The sequence below is a fragment of the Rhododendron vialii genome, chromosome 12a (assembly GCF_030253575.1).
Source record: "Rhododendron vialii isolate Sample 1 chromosome 12a, ASM3025357v1".
Classification (NCBI taxonomy): Eukaryota; Viridiplantae; Streptophyta; class Magnoliopsida; order Ericales; family Ericaceae; genus Rhododendron; species Rhododendron vialii.
Window position 1 is genome coordinate 31218338 of NC_080568.1, and position 23525 is coordinate 31241862.

The following is a 23525-nucleotide window of genomic DNA, read 5'->3' on the forward strand; positions in this document are numbered from 1 at the left end:
ACGATACGAGTCAATCTCGAACGGGTTTTAATCTAGTCAAACATTAGAATTTTGAGCAGCTGGATTTTTTTTTTTATAAATCATATACTGAACGAGCTGAGGAATATCTCTTGTTTGAATTTTGTTTGCAAGTTTAACAAGCCTCACAACAATGCAACTATATTTGGCTAAATAATAAATTAATATTGAACAAGTTTTTAGTAAGTGAACACAAACTCTAGTAAGAGCATCTCTGGCTTTACTTGTAGTTCTACTCAAAATTGAATAAAAATTTGGTTCGTATGAAGTATTCTGATAGACATGTGCAAGCGGAGTAATAGCCCAGTTGTAGACATCATGTACTCTTCAGTCTACATACATTCTATTGGGGTTCAAATCTCACCAACGATACTTTCGCCACAAAAGAAAAAGGTACTCTGATGGACATATCAAAATTTTCATTAATATAATATATTTAAATTCGCGAGACACAAAATAACCTTCTAGAATTTAATTAAGAATTTGAGTTTTTCCTTGATTTGAGTAAATATTTTAAGTAAACCTACATAAATTTGAGGGGTGAAATTGGTTATTTTGAACTTAAATTTTGACCTCAAGTGAAGGAAAGGGCAGGCCGGCAAGGGGTGGAGATCAACCATGCTCAAAATCTCCATATTTATGGGAAATATTTTTCCAATTTTTCCACACTTTATGAGAAATCTTGGAGAGGAACTCATCCTTCTTCTTTTTAAAAAGGAAATTGATTTTCACACTTTTTTTTTTATATTCACAGTATTTTATTTTTTTTTCAGTATTGAAAGTGTATGTTTTTTTTTTTGGTTAAAAAAAAAAGGAATACGAATATGAATATAATTTTTTTTTTGTGAAAATCAACTCCTTTTAAAAATGGGCGCTGCTATTCGCAGCCCTCTATTTACTCCCATAGCCCGTTAAAAATTTTCAATTATACTCGACAGTTAGTTACCGAAATTGAGATATATTTTCAGCATCCAATTACTGAAATATAATATTTTTTTCAACAGATGTTTACCGAAAATGAATGTTCGGCAGTTGTTTACCGAAAGTTGAACATATTTTCAACATGTAGTTACCGAAATATAATCTTGTTTTTAACAGCAATTTACCGAAATGTTATTTATGATTTTCAACAACCATTTACCGAAATGTAGTAGGCTACAGGAGAAAATAAAGAACTGCGAATAGCGACACCCTTAAAAATTTGATCTCTAAAACGGATACCAAATATCTAAAAATTACTGTACAATAGATATCTCCAAGATTCACCGATTGAAAGTACAAAATCTCCCTATCGATAATGGGATTTTGAGCATTGTGGAGATGCGTTGAGCTGATTCGTTTATCCGCCTCCTGAAAAGGCCAGCATTGGAAAGTGTCCTCTATTGCGATCCCATCCGATCCGATCGTCCCTTTTTACAATCCAAAACCAGGAAAGAGTCAATTGACGACTGGTACTGGGTAACCCACTCCCCCAAGCCAAATCCATCCTTTCCGTAGGGCGTAGGCGTATCCCCTCTCTCTCTCTCTCTCTCTCTCTCTCTCTTCTACACTCCCTTCCGGAGAAAGAGAGAGAGGAAACCACAGAAAGAGTTCACCCAAATTCCCATAAAAAACAATTCCCTTTTGTAATCAGACCCAGAAGAAAAAAAACACTTATAGTACTTTCCTAGCTTTGACGTGCAGTCTTCTTTCTCCTCCAATTCCTTCCTTCTCTCTCTCTCTCTCTCTCTCTCTCTCTCTCTCTCTCTCCATCTTCTAAGCTTTTTAATTCCTCCTTTCACCAATATATACAAAGATAGATATAGATACGTACAGACACATAAAATATCTCAATTTGTCGACACATCCAGAGAGGAGAGACTTGACCATCCTCCAATGGAAGCTTCAACGTCGTCTTCCTCACCCCTCTTCGTTCACTCTCTCTCACTCCCCCGTCACACCCGTCTCTCCGCCCAATTCGCCCCCGCCATCGACTGCCGCCACAAATCCCTCACTTTCCCAAACCCTAGCCATAACCTCTCCAGCTCAAAACCTTACACTTCTAGTGCCTTCTTCAGAATCTCAACGTCGCCGTTTCCTTCTTTACAATCCCGTAGAAAACGATCTCCTCTACCCATCACGGCCGCCTTCGAGAAATTCACGGAGAGGGCTATCAAGTCCGTCGTGTTCTCTCAGAGGGAAGCCATGGCCCTAGGTAAAGGCATGGTGTTCCCGCAGCACTTGTTGCTGGGTCTGATTGCCGAAAGCGGTGGTGATCCCGACGGGTTCCTGGATTCCGGCATTGACATCGAGATTGCTCGAGAGGCGGTTCGGAGTATTTGGAAGGTTGAGGAGCAGAGTGATGATGGTGATAGCGATCATCAGGGTTCGGGGGATTCGAAGAAAGCGTCTGATTTGCCATTTTCGATTAGCACGAAGCGGGTTTTTGAGGCCGCGGTGGAGTATTCCAGGACTATGGGGTATAATTTCATTGCGCCCGAGCATATTTCTGTTGGCTTGTTCACGGTTGACGACGGCAGTGCTGGTCGTGTTCTCAGGAGGTAGTACATGTTGCACTGCTTATCCGATTACAAATTAACATTGTATCTTAATTTGTGCGCGCACACACACATATATAATTGAATGGGTTTGTCAGCTTAAGCGCACCTCAACTAATCATATCAATTCCACCATTCACTAGCGGGCCCAATTAAAGCCAGGGGGAAAAGCTCCATATGGATGGCCCAGTTTCGAATATGATACCTACAAGGGAACAAACCAAAAGTCCAGGCCTTGACTATCTAAGGATTAATGTAATTATTCGAAGCTTGGATTGTTGCAAAAACCTGTCTTTTGGGAATAAGCATATGGTTTTACTAATGTATCAACTGATTAATCAACTAGTACATAGCCAGAATATCATTTGTTCACATTCACTGGTTTGGTCAACTAGATTGGGCAGCTAAAATATTGCAAATGGTTTCACACAATTTTGATAGCATTAATGGTCAGTAAACAATGCTTTGCACGTAGATTTGTGACCATGTGAGGTTGTTTTCCTTTCACAGAAGATCAACGATGAAGGTTGCTTGTTTTTCAAGGCAGAACAATGAGGAGTTTTGCCCTGTTACCCACAAGACATGAGAATTAAGATAGACAAATAGACTAGAGTTGGATAGCTAATGCCTAATAATTAATATACTCTCCAAGGTGATATGTGATTTTCATTCACGTGTAGTAACTGAAGCTAGCTTAGAATAAGTGGACCAGAGTTTTACTCGCCAATGTATATATATTTTTAATTTGTTTTTCCCAAAACATGATAAAATTTAGGTCCGCATGAAGTATACCCTTGCAGTACCCTCCCTTTGGCAGAACTAGCACTGGGGAATAGGCTTTACTTTCCTTTTATTAATATATGCAGTGCTCGATACTCTTAGCTCATGACATTCGAGAATGTATGCAATGAGACTTGTAAATTGTAATTATCCTACTTTTGGAGAAAGGTTGATTTGTTTTGACAGCAAAGAAGTAATCCGTTAATCCGAAAATTATTGTGAAAGATGACATGAAGAGTACACCAAACACTTGAATGATAGATATTTGATGGCTGTTACATAAAAAATACAGTATATGAAGCAGAACTTCACGGTCAGTGCAGAATGCTTACATCACTGATGTGGGTTCTTTGTGACTTATTTACGTTCCCTTTTCTTTCCCTATTGATTGTGATTGTTTGTGTACCAGAACAAATATGTACACCCTAGATGCTTAGTATCTTAACCTTTATGTTTTATAATATACTATCATCAATGATCTGGAGACTTGAAGCAATGACACGGTGATATTAATTTGCTATAATTTTAAGGGTCTAGGCTAATATGGTTTCAGATTAGGGGCAAATATGAATCAGTTGGCAGCTGTGGCAGTCACGAGACTTCAAGGAGAGCTGGCCAAAGATGGTAGAGAATCACCTGCTGCACCAAAAGGGGCACGAGAAAAATTAAACACCTTAAAAGACACTATTGTTAGATTCCGTGGGAAGCCAAAAGGTAAAAGGTTCAAATAATGTTTGCATCTCTCTGTCTTTCACCCCTACCCAACAAATTTTTTTTTTTTCAAGTAGAATAATGGAGGAGAAATGCTTACTAGATTTTTATTTGTCTCAGATAAAAGTGCTTTGGCTCGATTCTGCGTGGATCTTACTGCTCGTGCTGTTGATGGACTCATTGATCCAATTATTGGCCGAGACACTGAAGTTCAGAGAATCATTCAGATTCTTTGCCGACGGACAAAAAATAACCCTATTCTTCTTGGGGAAGCAGGAGTTGGGAAAACAGCTATTGCTGAAGGCCTGGCAATTAATATTGCGCAGAGAAATATTCCGGTTTTCCTGTTGGTGGGTTTACTGCTCCTCACTAAATGATTGGCGTTAGTTTAGGTTATACAACTTCTTTGGCTCATTCAGTTGCATTTGGTTCTTATGTCAAGGCCATTCTAAATAACCTTTTGATCCGCTCTGTTGTTTTATGAACAGACAAAGCGCATCATGTCCTTAGATATTGGTCTATTGATCGCAGGCGCAAAGGAGAGGGGAGAGCTAGAAGCGCGTGTTACTAAGTTAATTAAGGACGTAAAGAAGTCAGGTGAACCCATCTTTTGGGGTTATATTGAGGATAAGAAAAGTTGAGTCTATGTTTAACAAGATCTTATGGGACTGCAGGCAATGTCATTCTTTTTATTGATGAAGTCCACACACTTATTGGTTCGGGCACTGTTGGACGAGGAAACAAGGGGCTTGACATCGCAAATCTACTGAAGCCGTCTCTTGGGAGGGGTGAATTACAGGTGATGGTTACTCACACAAATGACGATAAATGATTTTTCATTTTAGGAATACGGTATATACCCAAGTTTTCTCATGTGCATTGTTGGTTGTCCAGTGCTAAAAATGACCTACGTTCCACTTTTTGCAGTGTATTGCGTCAACAACTACAGATGAATACAGGATGTATTTTGATAAGGATAAAGCATTAGCTCGAAGATTCCAGCCTGTGATGATTAATGAACCAAGTCAGGTAGTGAACTTAACATGTTCTTCTCAAAATCCATGTAAGCTGTGTAATGTTAGAATGTTACCAATCATAAGATTGTGCCTTTGTAAAAATTGGTAGGACGATGCAGTTAGGATACTGTTGGGTTTGCGTGAAAAATATGAGGCCCACCACAAATGTAAATATACATTGGAGGCTTTGAATGCTGCTGTTCACCTTTCGGCAAGGTATATTCCTGATCGGCATCTTCCTGACAAGGCTATTGATCTCATTGATGAGGCTGGGAGTAAATCTCGTATGGAATCCTCTAAGAGGAGAAAGGAACAACAAACTTGTATACTTTCAAAGTCACCGGACGATTACTGGCAAGAGATCAGAACTGTTCAGGCCATGCATGAAGCGGTAGTGACATTGCTTCTACATTACCAGATTTTATTACCCTCTCCATCCTATATTGCTGGTTCCTTTTGGGTCTCCTGATTTTTTCAGGGGGACATGGAATTAATGCCTCAGATTTGAATTTTAAGGCAATATTTCCAGCATCAAACCTTAGTTTTCCTCTTTCATACTAGTATTATTTTACAACTACTTATAATAAGGATGGTTTTGGAAACTTACAAACTTAATGCGTGACTTTTCATAGTTTACATACATTTTGGGACATTCTAGAATGGATTAGAGGACAAACTATATGGGACGGAGGGAGTACGCGCATCTCCTATTTTTAGATTTTCTAGTAGCGACTACTCCATACTTTCATGTGAGCAGGCCCTTGCCAGTATACTGAATGAAGATGATGGTGCTTCTAGCATTGAAGATGATCGCAAACTTTCAGATAAATGTTTACCTAACAATGATAAGTAAGCTTGCCTAACAGCCCTTTGAATTGTGAATTTTTTGATTGAAGGATAGACATGTTGCCTTTAGTTGTCTAGTGTTGACTTTGAAGTGAATTTTTCCTTTTGTTGACTTTTCAGACCTATGGTTATTGGACCTGATGAAATAGCAGTGGTTGCTGCACTTTGGTCGGGTATTCCAGTTCAGAAGCTTACAGCCGATGAAAGAATGCTTCTGGTGGGTCTTGATGAGCTGCTTAAGAAACGGGTTGTTGGCCAAGATGAAGCAGTTTCTGCAATCTGTCGAGCTGTTAGGAGATCCAGGGTTGGCCTCAAGGACCCTAAGAGGCCAATTGCGACAATGCTGTTCTGTGGCCCTACTGGGGTTGGCAAAACCGAATTGACAAAAGCTTTGGCAGCTTGCTACTTTGGTTCAGTAAGACTTCACACCTATGTGATATACCAAATAAGTTTAGCGTCAAAATTTCTAGCATTATTGGATATTGAAAAATGAACCATCAATTCGCTCCTTTCCCATTAAGTTCTGTCCTTTTTTTGGTTGAAGAATCAACAGAACTTGCTAAGGGCTCATTTGGTTACCTTCTTATTTGCTTTAAAAATAAGCAATAAGAAAATAAGAAGGTTTTGAGTACATCCCAGTTGCTTAATTGCTTATTCAAAGGAAACCAGTAACCACAGTAGGGGAGCAGATCAGCAATTTCTAACCGAACAAGTTTCAAACTGGATGAGAGAGCGGATTGAGTTTAATGAACCTGCAAAGGAATATTAGATAAAAGTACAAATTTTCAGTAGATAAAAGGACAAGCCCTCAAAGTCAAACTTCAATAGATTAAGTTTTTAGTCGTGCAAACGTCTGAATACACATTAATTTGTGTATAATATCTTATTGTTCTGTTTTTATGATTCTGCAACAGGAGGCTGCCATGCTAAGATTGGACATGAGTGAGTATATGGAGCGGCATAGCGTTAGCAAGTTGATAGGCTCACCACCTGGTTATGAAGGCTATGGAGAAGGAGGAACTCTTACAGAAGCTATCAGAAAACGACCTTTCACAGTGTTACTGCTTGATGAAATAGAAAAAGCCCATCCAAATATATTCAATATTCTTCTCCAAATACTTGAAGATGGCCACCTGACAGATTCTCAGGTTTGCCCTCATTACATTTGTGCATATTCGCTGGAAAAAGTTGAAATGTATACACCAGGTCTTACATCAGAAAGAAAAATAAAACTTTTCTACTTAACGTCTGTTCAATAACCGAGTTCTATGCGTACTTTCTGTTTTTTTTTGACTGGATAGTTGATCATGATTGAAAGCCCTGATTATATGAGATTGTTTGCCAGGGTCGAAGAGTATCATTTAAGAATGCATTGATCGTGATGACTTCGAATGTGGGCTCCACTGCGATTGCAAAGGGCAGACGCAAGCGCATCGGTTTCTCTGTTGGAGATGATGGCGGCGAGTCTACTTCGAATGCTGGATTGAAATCACTGGTAATGGAAGAACTTAAGGGGTACTTCCGACCAGAGTTGCTGAACAGGATTGATGAAGTAGTTGTATTCCATGCCTTAGAGAAAGCTCAGGTTTGTGTTCTTAATGATTGTTTTGTCAGTTCCAGTCCTTTTCTTGTTGCTAATTTGAAGTCTTTAACCTAGCTCGCTAAGTCTCGTATCAAATTTTACAGTAATTTATTTTATCCCCACCGGGAATCTTATAATGCTGGGAAAGATACAAGCTATTAGTGAACGCTTGAACTCGAGTTTTCTGTATGAATTTGGGTCACTTAGCTCCGTTTAGTTGTTAAGATTTCAGTGCAGGAAAATTGTTCCCGAAAAAAGCTAAATGAAGTGGAGGAGACGGAAATATATTCCACTTTATGTTCAATTGATAATATCCAGCAGTTAATCGTTTAGGGTAGTAGTTACAACTCAAGTTTCCTGCAAAATCTTGCATTTTTTGAGGGCAAATGTTGTAGGATTAACTAATCCTAATGGGAAGGTAAGGCATGGTTCCCGCAAGTTTTCTGGTAGAACACGTGACAAAATGTTAGAAAAGTTCCCTTACTTTTCTATGCTTTCCCAACAACTGAATGGGGCCTTAGTATCATTGTGGGAATTTCTTTGACTTGAATCGAGACTATTTTACAATTCCTTGCTAATATGGCGTTCTGAAATAGCTACTTGGTTTGTGCTTTTGCTGTCATTTCAGATGCTCGAAATATTAAATATGATGCTGCTCGAGGTGAGGGGAAGGCTTGTATCTTTGGGAATTGGCCTGGAGGTGTCTGAAGCAGTAATGGACTTCATATGCAAGCAAGGTTATGACCGTAGTTATGGTGCCCGGCCTCTTAGGAGAGCAGTTACCCGCTTGGTTGAAGATCCTTTGAGTGACGCATTTCATTCTGGCCTTCTCAAGGCTGGTAACACTGCCATCATTGATTTGGATGATTCGGGAAAACCAGTTGTCCACAATCAATCAAGTCAGAATATTGAATTGTCGGATACCTTCTTGTAGGCTTCTTACGATGACCATTGAATTGTCAGATACCTTCTGACCTTCAGTTGTATTTAATCCTGTGCATCCAATAAATTTTGCCCTGTATAGCATTCGCACTTAACTCACTCCTGTATAGAGAACAAGAGCTGTAATTCTTTCTTTGGATCATTGATGACCATTTTGGTCCGGTAAATCAGAATGTAAGTTACTTTACGCTGGTGGCATAATTTCTGTTCTTGTTGCAATTGAGCATTTTATATTGCTAAGAAAGTCTCATGGGTCTCGTCTTGTTTCTCCTTTGCTAAAACATAAAAGAGGAAACAATTTAGTTAGGGATGGTTTGGTGTGGTTCTTTCACGCAAAATCCATTGATGGAAACTTGTGAATCACAACCAGTTTGCTGTAACTAGCCTGCTCATACAACCAGCAAATCAACCCATCGCCGTCTTCGTGAATTGAGAAACCCTCGACATGGTTTAACCTTCCACACATTACCTTCTAGAATTATGATGTGGCAAATCACTTTCTTGGGTATTGCAAATTTCTGAATCCAAAATTTTGGGGCAAAGAGATTCATAGACGACAACCAATGATGAGATTCCTCATGGATAACTCAAAAGGTGAGAGTCACAACTAGACAGTACCCTGAAACATACATGGACCGAAGCTGATCCCAAAAGAATCTTGAAATCACCAAAAAATTTAAACCCACTTCACCTCCTTCCGCAGCACAATTCCATATTGTAGTTTACTATGAATGGAATAGTCGGTGAATAAATTCAAACTCCCTATCCCCTCCATTTGTTTAAGTATGACAAACATTGAGATTGTACTCGTACAGCAGCCACGATGGTTTTGATACATAAAATGCCTAATCAAATACAATTGAGAAAAAGAGTATCTCTAAGCTCATTGGAACAGTACAAGAAAAGTAATCCACCGGCACCCATCAGTACCGCCTTCTGCTACAGCAACAGCAAAGAAGTTGCTGAGGAATATAAAGCATCCATCTATTCCTGAAAGTTGGGAGGGGAATGTTATTATTAATGGCAAATAAGAATATATTTTCAAGAACAGTAACACTACTGACACTCCTACCCATAAATCACATAAGGTGGCAATGACCAAAATCGAGTTAAAACCCAACGTGAGGCTGCATTCAACATTTCCGTAGGGCAAAATAGCAGGACCCCAACTTAACTTTTGCTAGCAGTTTAGAAATCTTTTTGACCATCCTAATTACATGAACAGACGTAATTCTTCACTAGGCCCAACCAAATACTTCACTAAACGTAATTATCTAAATGAATCAATTCAGTATAGAGCTTCCTATTCTGTCTACAATACTAATACCAGACACCAACAAAACATAATTGGGAAGATAGATATATCTTGTAAATATTATTAATACCTGTTCCTGTTCCATGTCAGCAGCCTCATTGTTTTTCTCTTCAGGCTCAGAATCACTTGAATCATCACTAGATTCATTTTCACCATCAGTGACCATTTTATCCTCTTTGGCTGTTTCATTGGTAGTCATGGCATCAGTATCACCAATTATGAGATCTGCAGGAAGCTGGCCCGACTGTAATGCCTGCTCATCACAATTTAAATCAACATCAGGACATTAGAATGCCAACAAAGCTTTGAAAAAGTCAAACATTAGCTACCAAATCAATAAACTTTTCAAAAGCCACCAATGAGCTCGGAGAGAGCAATTAACAAATAGAAATCATTTGGCAATTAGAGATCACCTTCTCAAGCCTTGCTACCTCTTCAAGTGTCTGGGAGTTGACAATAGCAGCCTGCATTGACATTGTTAAACATATAAATTAAACCAGTGCCAAACTGATGCTGGAGTTAGAAATGAAGCTCCATGTTAAAATGACAGGATCATAATCAAACATCTCGTGGTTCCAGAACCAACTCTAAGTATGAGCAAAGTCAGGCCAAGTTGTATAGTAGATAGGACAAAAAAAACTCAAATGAATATCTTCCACCAATCTAATCCTAATGAACAATGTCCTTCCAGTTTATGATTCTGCACCACTTCGAATATGGAGAGAAAATGATGAGAACAATACCTTGATAGCTATAATTTGCTCTGGTGTGGGAGCAACTGTTTTAGGTGTTTGTTCTTCCCTTGATACCTCTGGGGTACTAGCAACTTCAACAGGAATAACTATCTTTGCAGATTCCTTTTTAGCTTGTTCCTCAGCTTCTTGTGATGAAAATAGCCTTTGTGCCTCAATTCGCTCCTACTTGAACAAAAACCATTCATTACTAGACAGAAATACCTAGCGAGCAAACCAACTAGCAACACTGACAATACAAAGATGTAGGGGAAGGAATTTGAAACTACCATTGAATGACAAAATGATTAAATTTTCCCAATTACAAAATTTAACAATAGGAATCTATGAAGTTGAAAGACAGAAGGATCTGAAAACTAGCCATCAAATTTTTTGATAAGTTAAAACTAGCCATAAAATTAAGAAGTAAGCTAACAACAACTGACCTTTTGTTTTACTTTCTTGAAGTCCAGCAAGCGCAGCGATTTGAGTTTGTGGATTACATATAAGCGGTAATTCGGCCTCTTTGTAATATTATTATCAAGAAGGCTAAGGTACTGCAGCTTTGTAAGAGATGCAAGTGGATCAATCTCAACCAAGTTAGTTAGTCGATTGTTGGTAAGAACCAAGGTATGCAATTTCGGTAAAAACTCTGCCAATTCACAAAACAAAACCTGTCAAGCTAAACCCATCAAAAAAACAACAGAAAACATTCAAGTAAAAATCAGCGGCCTGACCTCCAATGTTCGGATTGATACGAGTAATTCTATTGTTGTTAACTATCAGAGTACCCAGACGAGTAAGATATGGAAAGTTTTCAAGCTTAACTATCTCATTGTCAGACAGATCAATGGTGTCAAATTGATCCTGTATATGAAAAGTACAGTGTCCATTAAGAACATATCAATTTGAAAGCAAAACAAGTTCTAAGAAACGATCTACTTCTAGTTAATTTTTGAGCGTCAAGAAGCTAAACTCACCTCGGTCGCACCCAAGTTTTCAATGACAGGAATCTTATTCCCTAGAGCAAGAAAATACACACAGAGAGAGAGAAAATAAAAAACATTTAAATAAAATAATTCATACTGCACATAAAAAAGGGAAAAGTACTATTAGAACCTGTGTGATCAAGGAAAGTGCAAATGGTACAAAGTGGAGTGAAAGACAGAAAAAAGAAAATAATTTTTTTCCCGTGCATATATTTGAATAGGATGAAACGCTTGCAGGAGAGTTTCAATAATTTCCCGTTATAAAGTTTGGCTCCCAAAAGAAATGCCTGAATTGACCTTACATATTATAAACACTAACTTTCTTGGAGCAAGTTGTTGGGAAACACGGATAGCTTCGAGTTCATATCATAAGTACCTATTCATGTGATAAATTTGGATGCCATGAAAGTCCGTACAGAAATATACTTATTTGGCTGAGTTAACCTTACATATTTTGCAGCCGGCCATAAGTGGATTAGTCTCGTCCGTTTCGGAGTCGGGACACCTCCTATGTTGTACACTCCCTCTGTCCCAAATTGTTGGACCACCACAAAAAGATTTGCAATTTAGAGATCAAAAAATAAAATACTTTTGCGCTATCATTTTTTAAAATTCTTCGCACCACATTAAAGAGTTCATGAAATAAACTTGAAAAATGATGCTTGAAAATACTTTATTTTTCGAACCGAAAATTGCATGACTTTTCGCAAGGGGCGGGCAATTTGGGACGGAGTGTAAAAAAAAAAAAGAAGCTTAAGTATGATTTGAAGAAAATTCAATAACTTTCCGGGAGTAAGTTGCTGGGAAACAGGGATAAACTAGAAATTAAAATCATTTTTTTTTACTCTTCCCATTACTTTCTCGCTAATCGAACTTGGAGATCCACACGCGCGCGCGCGCAGTGAAATAGAACAGGTGCAGTCGACAAAACCCTAGATTTGTCCTGTACGTGCTTCATAATAAGAGAACAGAGTCAACAAAACTAAACTAGGGTTTCAAAACGAAGCACATCAAGCATACAGCCATATACAGCTGCATCGAATGTATACAATCTTCTGTACGTATAGGTAGAGAGAGAGAGAGAGAGAGAGAGAGAGAGAGCGGGGTGGGGTTACCTCGGAGATCAAGTTCGCGTTCTTTGATGGCGTTGAAGAAGTGAGGGCTTTTCCAAATCAAGTCCGCCGTTAATCTCACCATTCTCTTTCTTCTTGTTCGCTTCACTACTGTCTCTGTGTGTGTTTTGGAAGGCGGAAAAACCCCAATTGCGGGTTTTGATAGATATAGCGGGTATCTACTACTCTATTTTTTTAATCTCAAGTGCACACCCTAAAACTGGGTTCCGCTGTTATTACATGTTTGCCCCCCATTTGTATTTTAGTTCCAAAGTTATGAATCTCGTATTGTACCGTCTGGTATATACCGATATGATATTGTCTAAATTCGATACACTAATGAGGTGTTTTATTTGTTTTTTTTTTTTTCTTAACTTCAGTGGGTCAATGAGGATGGATATGATATTGTACTACCATTTTCCATTCCCAACCCTACATACATCTCTATTGGACAAAGCTCTTAGAGCAAGTCCAATGGTGGAATGGATAGTCATTTTTTATCTCCAAAAGCATAAATGCTCCAATGGGGATGAAAAAATAGCAAAGATGGAAAAGGGGTTGTATATTTCCATCCCCAAATGACTATAGCTATCATTGTCACCTCACTCAAATTCAACTACTATCTACCAGAAAGTTCGTCGGAGTTACCTAATAGTTGCCGAAAAATGGCTGGAAAGCTTGAAACTTATCGGATATCTGTAAAGTAGGTCCCGGACTTGCAGCGTTCAATCTTGCCGGAGGATGGTGAGATCATTAAAAAAAAATCAAAAATAAAAGATAATTTTTAAAAAAATTCTTTTAAAGTCCTTGTTTGGGGGACACGACAATTATTTTTTAACAGAAATAGTAGTTGAATTAAGAGGAAATAAGGTGGGGGGAAAGTTAGTTAATATTTAAAACTCTTTGGTTCTATTTTAGAACTCACCATTGGAGATGAGTGAGTCATATTTTACAACCAACTAATTTTTAACAACTTTTTGATGCTAATGATTATTCATCCATGGTCATTTTCCATCCCCATTGGAGAAGCTCTTGTATCTCTTAGATTAGCTGTTTATATGGCTTTCAAACATGCCCAATCCTGCTCATTTATATTCTGATGAGACTGCGTCAATGTCATTATTAAGCAAATAAGAAAGAGATCTGAAAGTCGCTTCTCAAACAAATTTTTTGCTGCAGAACCTCTTCCATGTTGGAACTCAGCCAGTTGACCTTTGCCATGCGAACATAGTTCTTAGCCCTATGTATTCCTCAAGAAGAGTTGGCTACCTCTGAAAACAGAACAACTCTTGCTTGATCCGTGTCCTTTTCATTTTATCTCGGCCTATCTTGTACTTGAACTTATCAACAAATCTTTCGGGAGTTGTTCATCATTTAAACTTGCTCTAAGAAATTCTCGAGATAAGAAAGCTGACTCGTAATGCGGCGCAACAGGCCCATATTCTGACTTAGCAAGGCATGACTGCTCTTACTCCATGCACAGTTGCAAGGGTTCCCTAGCTTGATAGGAGAGAACATGTTCAATTGGAAAGGGCGAAAGGCCACACATTGTACACACAGGGCAATGCTATGTAAACAAACTTATCTGCAAATAGCCGGACATAGATATGCCCAGAAACATCCGATGCACTTGGGCCAACACAGACTTTCCGATTCACATTGGAATCTGCATTCCCCATGCGGAGGGGGACACTATTTTCTTAGATCAATGAGGAGAAGAAAAAGGTCATTGCAAAGCAAAGACAAAATCTAGATCAAGTGTTGTTCAGCAGCAAGTCTAAAACAGATCAAGTCTACAAGTCGAAAAGGCTAAAATTCCATTTTCTCCACAATGTTTGACTCAATTCCCGTCAGCCATTGTGCCGAGCGGAAAAAAAATTCCCATCAGCCACGAGCTGGTAGAGACTAGAGAATATCCTAATACACAAACATTGAAACTGCCAAAAACAAGGATCATGAAATTCACTCAGTAATAGTAAGTCGGATGATGAGCAGAGGCAATAGGAAGAGGGGGGATGGTAGCACTAGCACCTGTTCGAGAACCACCATATGTTTCTCTGTCCACAATTGTATCGGCGAACTGGTAAAGATCCGATGTTGAGGTCCGATAAGAAGCACCAATAGACGAGGGATTTGACAACCCCGCATAGCTCTCCGCCACCGTTGCTGCCGCCCCATACAACCCATTGGCACCATGGGCCGAGGGCTCCACATAGCTACGACTAACTAACCTTTCATTTAAGGACGCTTCCCCACGCCACCCGTAAGGCTGAACACTGCTATAATTACTGATTTGCCCCACCCTATCAACTGGAATGCCACCATGAAACGCTGTGGCATAAGATCCCGGCGTCAGAACTTCAGCGACCCTTATTCCGGCCTTGGGTCCCGCTAAAGATGAGTAAGCGGAATAAGTATTACTGAACTGAGGAATACCGCCATCCAACAAGTTCCTTTCAATATAATCCACATGTGGCCTGCTATCGGCTACTCGTGCTCGTTTTAGGTCTTGGCTTTTTGCCTTATGTGAGGGCCCTGCTTCATCTGCTTCTTTTCTCTTTGATTTAACCTGCTCTTTGATTTTCTTATCCAGTTCGGATATTTTTTTCTCGAGTTTAGATATCTTTTCTTCGAGGTGCCATCCGTTGAGAACCTTTGACGGATCCATCTTGTGATCTTTCAAACACTTGAGTACAAGTTTCATATCAGCCAGCTGCCTTTTATTTCCGTTGTTCTGCATATTGTGTAGCATATTATGAATTGTGGATTTAGAAAACTAAAATTGGAAGGAAATCATTACAGAGAAATGCAAACTAAAGCATACCACAATCGATACTGAACCCTCTGACGCTTGTTTTGTTTTCTTCCAAGTTTGTTTACCCTCAAGTAAGAAAGATTTCAGAATTTTCACAGGAAGGAACCTGCTCTCCATCCCAAAAGTATACATAACATCAACAGCTTCTACTTCCATTTTATTCTTCACCATCCACTCAATTATATCTGTAACAGAGATATATAAGGCTGACTACAAGCATCCAATCATATCAAGTGTCTATGTATAACAATATAAAACAAACAAGAGGCATATTGATGACACCCAATAAAGCATACAACCAACTTGAATTCGGATGTTATCTTCCTAATGCTATGATTATTACGTGATATTCATCATTTCATTGTACTAATGTCATTTCATATCCATTCTTTATTGAGTATAAAATCCATTTTCTAGTTTAGTTGGGTGCCGAGGGAGTGCAACCCAATACTTTCAATTCGTTGACATGCTACATATTTTTGGCGTTTGGCGTTTAGAGTGGTGTATATGTCCTTTTATTGGTTGGTCTCTTTTTGGTGTAGTCAGATATGACCTTTTTGTTCCTTGCTTTCTTTTGTACATAGTTTGATGCCTTTCCAAAAAAATTTACTACATGTCCCACCAAAATGTTTTCAAACAGGTCTGCAAAGCAAACCAGGAAAGGGACCAGGTCATGGGTCACTGGTCATCATGTCAACCAAAATTGAGCCGTCACATAGTAATTAGTTTGTCAAGTCCATAGCTAAGTACATATATTCACGATACAAGAAAATTTAACAAACGATTCCAACTTTTAATTCTTCTCCTTTTTCTTAATTAATTACAAAAAGCATCATAAATACACAAAATCAAAAATCACAATTTATCCATGGCAAGAGGTCTTACCACTCTTTCTATAGTCTCAATATCTGACACTTACGGTTCCTACTATGTCTGTTTGTGCTTAACAACCACCTAAATCTGAATAACTCCATTGTTGCAGCTTAAACACAAATCTCCAAAACCACATTATGATAATGTTTGAGTTCAGAAACCTAGGTTGTAGCAACATGGAAAACTTACATGCAGATGTGACGTTTCAATTGACGACTTTCAAAAAAATTAACAATGGATATGTAATCCCTCTGTTCATTGTTGCTGTTGGAATTTGTCCCACATTTGTTAATTATCCCCTCGAAAACTAGTATATGAGCCTGAGTGGCCTCTCCCCTCATTGCCAATTGGTTTTGGATGTTTTAACAGTTGCATTCAAATAGTGGACATGCCGAAGTGGTTATCCAACATAGATGAAAGTGTTCCACTCAAATGCTGGAATTATTCTCATGTCTAATCTGGCCAATTAAGCAAATGCACTGTTGGTGAAAGAATGCTTCTTTCATATTTCTTCAAATTTCAAGCCATTGTGAGATCATTAACTTTCTCGTAGTGATTTTCTGTCATTAAATTACATTTACTGTTCCTATTAAAGTCTATTTAACGTATAATAACCATAATCTAAACCAGGGATACTTCAGTAAGCTTAAACACAAATGTTTCAAACCACATAATAACAACATAAGAGCTCAACAACCCACGTCGTAGATAACCATATGATCATAGAGCACCTCCAACCCATCTCCAAAACTCTGTTTTGGAGAACCAATGGCCTTCAACCCTAATTCATTGGAATGGTATCCAAAATGTGGACTCAATTTTCATTCTCCTTATTTGGAGACCCTTCTCTGTTGTTCTACAAAACTACCATTTCATCCCTTTTATCTTTTGACATATTATAATACAAGAAACATCATATTCACTTTTTGTTAGATTTTCATAACACACGTAAAACAGTAAAAGTATAATTTTAACACTAAAGATGCAATTTCTACAAATTAGTTCCATTGGGAAGATAATGTAAAACTTTTGGAGGGAAGTTATATTGAAATATGAAGAATCGGGATTGAAGTTAGCGTGATTTCCCAATCTAACTCTATGAACAAGAAACAAAATAGTACTTTTGAGTGAATCTCCCAAAGGGAGAATGGGGTAGACGGGTTGGAATTTGTATATGCTGCTGTGACATACTACAATGCATACAATGCAAGTACCTGGAATTTTTGTGAGAAGGACATTTGACCTCCGGAGGACATCAGATATCTCTATCACATTCCCAGCCCGAATCAAATCCCAAATATCTTCATACTTGAACACTTTAGGTATCCCAAAACAACCAATCAAAAGCAACAATCCACGAGCATCAGTCTCACAAGCCTTAACCAAACCACCTTCAGTCATAAGCCGCTTCTTCCAGTCCACTGCGGACGACTCCGCCTCTTGTTTAACTGCATCCTCGATCTCCCCACTATCAAATCCCATTAGCAGAAAATATTCCAAAACCAAAACCGACGCTTTTCTAGACGGAATCATAGGTGAGTCCTTATAATAGGCTTTGATTCCCTGAAGGAAAAAACGCCCGAAACAATCCAACACGAGCTTCGCTGGGTTCGAAGCAAGCTTCAATGCCAAAGGCACTTCTTCGCGAAGTTTGGCCAAATTCGAAAGATTCGATATTATATACTTCCGGAGGCTACGAAAACACATGGTCTTGCAGATTGTTTCGATCTCCGATTGAGATGACTCGGGGGTAACATCATCTTGCGATTGTTGTTCTTCAGATTTACCTAATTCTTCAACAATTGGAGCAAGTACTGTAAAAAGTACTGAGAGTGAGTTCACCATAAATTAATTTTTCTTGAAGATATTCCACTAAAAGTAACATTTAGTGACTTTTTATCCAGACCTTTGTCAATATTTTTGAAATTCATCGTTCGCCTTGATGAGAACAATCAGAAAAGAACAAAAATATAGACATAAGTTGAAAATGTTCATATAATACGTTTTTAAATTCCATTTGTCGAGACGGACATTAATAAAAAAAATTGACCCGAATCTAGGAAGGATTAAGATAACAACTTAAAAAAAAGTCTAGCTAAAAAACTACCCCAATTTAAGCCAGAGGAAGTCTAATTGAGACGACTGATTATGATTGTGGTTGTTACCCTGTTCTAGGAACACAACAAATCCCAAAACATGCCTATGTTGGGTTTTTGGAACACAAAAACATGCACAACATGCCTACGTGGCAGTGTCGTCTCATAGATAATTGAAAACTAGCAATCCATGAGACGACACTGCCACGAAGGCATGTTGTGCAAGATGTTGTGCATATTGTTGTGTTGTAGACTTTCTCTATCAGGACTTTCATAGTTTGGATATGGGATTTACCCTAACGGGATAGGGGATTGGGACTTAGAGTTTAATCCCTCCTAGTTTCTCGGGTTCAAAATCCTCTTGGTGATATAGTCTATACCGAGCTTTAACTGAGACCCCCGTATTGGGTTGTGGATTGGTCTCCGGATTAGTTGAGGTGCGCCGTGCGCGCAAGCTGGCCGGACACCTAAGCTATCAAGGAAAAAAGTTTGGACATTGGATGTACCTGATTGGTCTGCAGGAGGAAGGATTTCAACATTTGGAAGGACCTCTGTATCGAGGAGTTGGAGCAATTGGGAGTCGATGGAGGTTCTGATGAAGTCGAGGTGCTCGTGTAGCTCGTCGTAGCGGCGGTGGAAGGCGGAGAGGGCGGGGGAGAGGTTCCGGAGGTCGGCGATGTAATTGATGAAATCGGGCAGCTTTTGTTGTTGTTGCTGTTGTGGTTGTGATGGGGTTTGGGTTGGTAGATTGGGCGCGATTGGGAGGTGGTGTTGGTGTTCTTGTTCGACGGTGGGAGATGGTTGCGACGGTTGAGGAGGGGGCGGGGCGGGGCGGAGGTCGGGCTTGACGGGTGGAGGAGGGGACGGGGTTGCCATGTGGAGTTTGATCGTGATTTCGAAGCGGAAGGAGAAGGGGTTACCTGAATAGTCGAGTCCCCTTTAGGCGGTCGGATGCGGGATAAGAATCAGGGTAATTAGTTACGAAAAAAATAAGATAGTACGGAATATTATATAAGAAATGATGATAAAATGGGAAATAAAATTATTTTGTAATTGAAATGAAGAAGAAAGGGATATTATATAATAACACCCAGAACTTCCCTATAAGAGATTGCGAGGCTTAATTAATACCCGGCAAAATATGTTCCCAAATCATGGCTTAACCAGGGGTCCACGGTCGTAGAAGGGGTATTACTAGTACCCCTTCACTAGCCCCCATCCAAACAAGCTCTTTGATTTGAGAGAGAGAGAACAAGCCATGTCCTATTCGGTTTGAGTTTCGAGGGTTTTATTTTTTTTTAAGAATAATGAATTAAGAGATAGAGAGAGAAAATTTACTGAGAACTGCGCCAAGGGTTTTGAGACGATTTGATTTTTATTTTTTTCCCTTCACCATTTTGTGCGTAAAGAGGACCAGTGTGAATTAAGAGTGGAACGTGGAAGTATTCGACTCCTCAAAGTATACAGAACTAAGCTCAACAATAGACTAGGCACAAAAACAATGTACAAGATAAGAAAGAAAACCATAATTTTGCTCCAAGGCTTTATTAAAGATCACAGAATCCGACTATTACAAATGTGACTGGAATGTGTGGTCATTCCTCACTCTATTACACGGAATTCGTATAACAAGACGAAAGAAATTTAGAATGTAGTAACATTTATCCAAAAACTTTTAGAGCATCAGTCTACTTGCTACAATAAGAGAGCATCAGTCTACTCGCTACAATAAGAGATTGGTCAGTAAGATGGTCAAGAATTATCAGTTGGGGTCAAGGTGAAGGAAACAGCCCTCAACGGGGCCGTGCATCTGCTTCCTTGGTGCAAGGCATCACAGGAACATCAAGTTTGGTTCATTTTGCTTCACATGATTCTCGTTTTTCCAATCCCCACCAGCTAGTAGCCCTTATTTCCGTGAATTCGTGCCCTCATGTCAACCTGAAAACGTAAAAAAATAAGTAGAAGAAGGTAGAAGATGGGTGAGTCAATCTCATCTGGTAATTACTTCATATCCTATTTGAACAATCATAGATCCATATGGGTTTCAAAACTTTTAATTTCTACTTCAAGCCATCTAACATTATATCTGTATTCAACTAGATCCCATAAACATTATTCCATCAAGTTTCATGCCATATGTAAAACCAGATTCTGGGTTTTCTTTTTCCGCACAGGTGCAATTAAATAATGTCATCCGACTCTATTGGTCTATTCGTAATGTACTAGATTTTCACTCTCGGTTTTCATGCTTGTCTAAAGCTACTTTATTATGACACAAATTTAGTCTTGCACCTTTGTATAATGTAACAAGTAACCCCAATAATAGTTGTAGAATGAGCAACTATACTATGTTCCAAACATATGGTAAGTCGAGTGTTCCAACTTCTGAGAGCACCTCAATGATCGAACAAAAAGCACTAGGTTATTCACAAAAGTGCATACAGGGTGAAGACATATAACTTAGACCAGCACTTCAACTGCAAGCTGCAAGGATTTCACTGTTCCCATGTTACAGTGCTTAACCTGACCATTTGTCAGTTGTCGCCAGTGGAAAATACTGCAAGAAAATGGAGGGGCACCTGAAACCCGTGGCAAGAATAGGTTTTCTTCACTTCAGCAGATATGACCGTTTTATCAAAACACATGGTGTCAAATAATCATAACAGATAGAGGTAACTGACACGGTTAAAATACTAAAACACCTTGAAATGTCCACTCGACGTTCACTTGTTCAGTCACATAAATTGGCATGAATGATTTTAGGTAACATTTTCTTATAATGCGCTGTCAAAATCCGTTAATGGGAGAAAAGAGAAGAACTGCTAGAAGGTGAAACCAATACCACCCAAAACGAGACTAATGTGCCGGACTTCCATTTTCCCCTTGATGTTCTCGGCAGAAAGGGCTAAGGATATTACAAAGCCACATCTATGACTCTTCCCAACATTCCGCTGGTTCCTCGATGTTTTAATGGGGTTAATCTTCTATTTTCACATAGACCCCATGGATGTATGGATTGAAAAATTACTTGAGAGTGGGACATCTCCTTTCTGAATCCTGTCATGAAAACTGTTCCCCTTATCTCTTGTTACTGATCAGAAGCTCCAAAGCATTCATTACAATGTAGGGGATATCAAAAAAGCAGTTTAAAACAACTAGCAGTATTCAGGCATACACCCCACTTGGGCTAATATTCATATGTAATATGAAAGGGGGTTCGAAAACAGGCATCGCAAGAAGTATATATGAGTCGATCATCGGATCATCCACTACTATCAGACAATAACATCTTGATAACTTGCATGAGTTATAATTTGGACACACACACAAGAACAATGCCAGGTGAACCGGCATACACCTAGGCTACATCCACGGCTAGCTCGAGGAGAGATTGGATTATGCTACAACAGTGTGGACCCATGAGATTCCACAACAAGAGAACTATATCTAAGGAATTACAAGTCCAAATTTAATGTGTACTTGCTATAACTTGCGAGAACAGGGTCAGAGTCGAGCAAATACAGGTGAATATGAATGTTCTAATACGATGTCAAACATATTTTTGCTGCTTTTTTATGACAAAGCATGTGAAACAAGGGCCGAAATCAAACATCATATGACACAAAGTAAGACATGAAATACAGGAGCATCAGCCAAATAGTTTTGTCTATACCCAAACTCTATGGTGTCTACCTTGTGTCTTCATTCTCCAACAAACCTACCTTTACTTGGCCTCATTCTAAATCTGTCAACTTAAGACCAATACGTGCCAGACCATGGCAGTTTTACCCGCAAAAACAAAGCAAAAATAGTATTGCATAATAGCGATCCAACAGTCTTCATTCATGAGAACACATGAACATAGGCCCACCAGCCCAAGCTTTAAGTTCCACATAATTAATGAGTATATGTACTTAAGCTTCATCTAATGACTCGCAATGCAGATACCAAATCATGCTTATATAGCTGCCCAAAAAACAGTCTCTCAGACATACATACATTCATGACGTGAAGCTTAAAAATAAATTAGAGTTGAACACTTTTCTCATTGTCAGCAATTATAATATATTTTTCAAGGTTTATGACATGCCATGAGTTGAATTTTTGAACTGAACCTACAGAAACACTATTAAAGAAGTGGACTCTGAGATAAAGTAAGAGGGAAAAACATGCCTGGCCTCTCTTGCAATTGAAATATGTTTCCCGCAGTCCCACACATTCACTTGAGATGCATGGGCTCTTCTCCTTGGCACATTCTCTGTATGGTCTCTTCTCAACCTAGACAAAAAACAACCAAAGTGATAAAATGTCAAGAGGACTGAAGGCATATAAATAAAGATATGCATGCCTAGATACGTCCGTATCCATAAACTGTGAGACTTCAAACAAATCCAAAAGATAGAATCCCAACTGAAGCCAGCCCAAGTTCTCATTGTGCCTTGACTTGATTCAAAATCAACAGCTACTATACTTCCTATGGAGCCGCAAAAAACGGAGCCATTAAATGAACTTGACTCAAAAAGGTAGTTTGAGACTGACTTGTTCCATAAACAAACGAGGCTTGAACCTGACACTTAAAACCAATACACTTAAATCAATATGCTTATGTCGACAAAAAGACCAAGCTATTTGAGCTGGGCTAATGATGAGCCTTTATAGCGACGAGCTTGATCAAAACTCGTTTGAGGTCACCTGGACTACTAAGCAACCATAGTCCGAACATAGTTTGAAAACTCGTTACGTTTTCAAAACAAGCTGAAAGAATTGCAGCTGCCCTAAATCCAAGCCCAATAAACTAGTTGCGAGCCTTGCTGCTAGCTAAAAACAGCCCATTAGTTGTCTCAGCTCGTTTAACCTGGAAAATACTCAATTTTGTCTTCTGGGTTTGTAAAATTCTGTGCAATTTTATGGTGCTTCTGACAGCATAGGATAGCAATGCCATGATTTAGTCTAGGAGTAACAAAATTTAATCAAAACTTGAAGATTTTCAATGCAGTCCTGTGCTATAAGTTGAATAATGAACCACAACTGAGTGTTTTTATGCCATCTCTGAATCAAATCACAAAAAAAAATATCCTGCAACAGAATCAGAGTATGAAATGCAACAGCTTATCAAACGGAAAAATATTTGATCCCAACTATGTGAAATACTATATATGACG

The 23525-nt window shown here is 38.9% G+C and overlaps 3 protein-coding genes across 4 annotated transcripts; 1 reads left to right on the top strand and 2 right to left on the bottom strand.

Moving 5' to 3' along the window:
• The first annotated feature begins 1316 nt into the window (after positions 1 to 1316).
• LOC131312036 (chaperone protein ClpD, chloroplastic-like) lies at positions 1317 to 8619 on the top strand. Its single transcript, XM_058339736.1, has 12 exons — positions 1317 to 2558; positions 3889 to 4049; positions 4167 to 4396; positions 4535 to 4643; positions 4721 to 4845; positions 4974 to 5075; positions 5172 to 5453; positions 5820 to 5911; positions 6029 to 6323; positions 6823 to 7056; positions 7254 to 7493; positions 8119 to 8619. The coding sequence occupies exons 1-12, from the start codon at positions 1894 to 1896 to the stop codon at positions 8422 to 8424; spliced, it is 2841 nt and encodes a 946-aa protein (XP_058195719.1). The 5' UTR covers positions 1317 to 1893; the 3' UTR covers positions 8425 to 8619.
• A 541-nt stretch (positions 8620 to 9160) lies between these two features.
• On the bottom strand, positions 9161 to 12828 carry LOC131312037 (U2 small nuclear ribonucleoprotein A'). 2 transcript variants are annotated; one of them, XM_058339738.1, is made up of 8 exons: positions 12583 to 12828; positions 11459 to 11499; positions 11216 to 11345; positions 10925 to 11130; positions 10491 to 10664; positions 10161 to 10211; positions 9818 to 10000; positions 9161 to 9422 (listed from the first exon to the last, which is right to left on the bottom strand). In XM_058339738.1, the coding sequence occupies exons 1-8, from the start codon at positions 12662 to 12664 to the stop codon at positions 9417 to 9419; spliced, it is 873 nt and encodes a 290-aa protein (XP_058195721.1). In that variant the 5' UTR covers positions 12665 to 12828; the 3' UTR covers positions 9161 to 9416. The 2 variants fall into 2 exon arrangements, with proteins under 2 accessions (XP_058195721.1, XP_058195720.1); XM_058339737.1 differs by having other exon boundaries at positions 9161 to 10000; positions 12583 to 12744.
• A 1480-nt stretch (positions 12829 to 14308) lies between these two features.
• On the bottom strand, positions 14309 to 19320 carry LOC131312038 (protein FRIGIDA-like). The gene is made up of 4 exons (XM_058339739.1): positions 18870 to 19320; positions 17482 to 18081; positions 15404 to 15579; positions 14309 to 15313 (listed from the first exon to the last, which is right to left on the bottom strand). The coding sequence occupies exons 1-4, from the start codon at positions 19237 to 19239 to the stop codon at positions 14546 to 14548; spliced, it is 1914 nt and encodes a 637-aa protein (XP_058195722.1). The 5' UTR covers positions 19240 to 19320; the 3' UTR covers positions 14309 to 14545.
• Positions 19321 to 23525: the final 4205 nt, after the last annotated feature.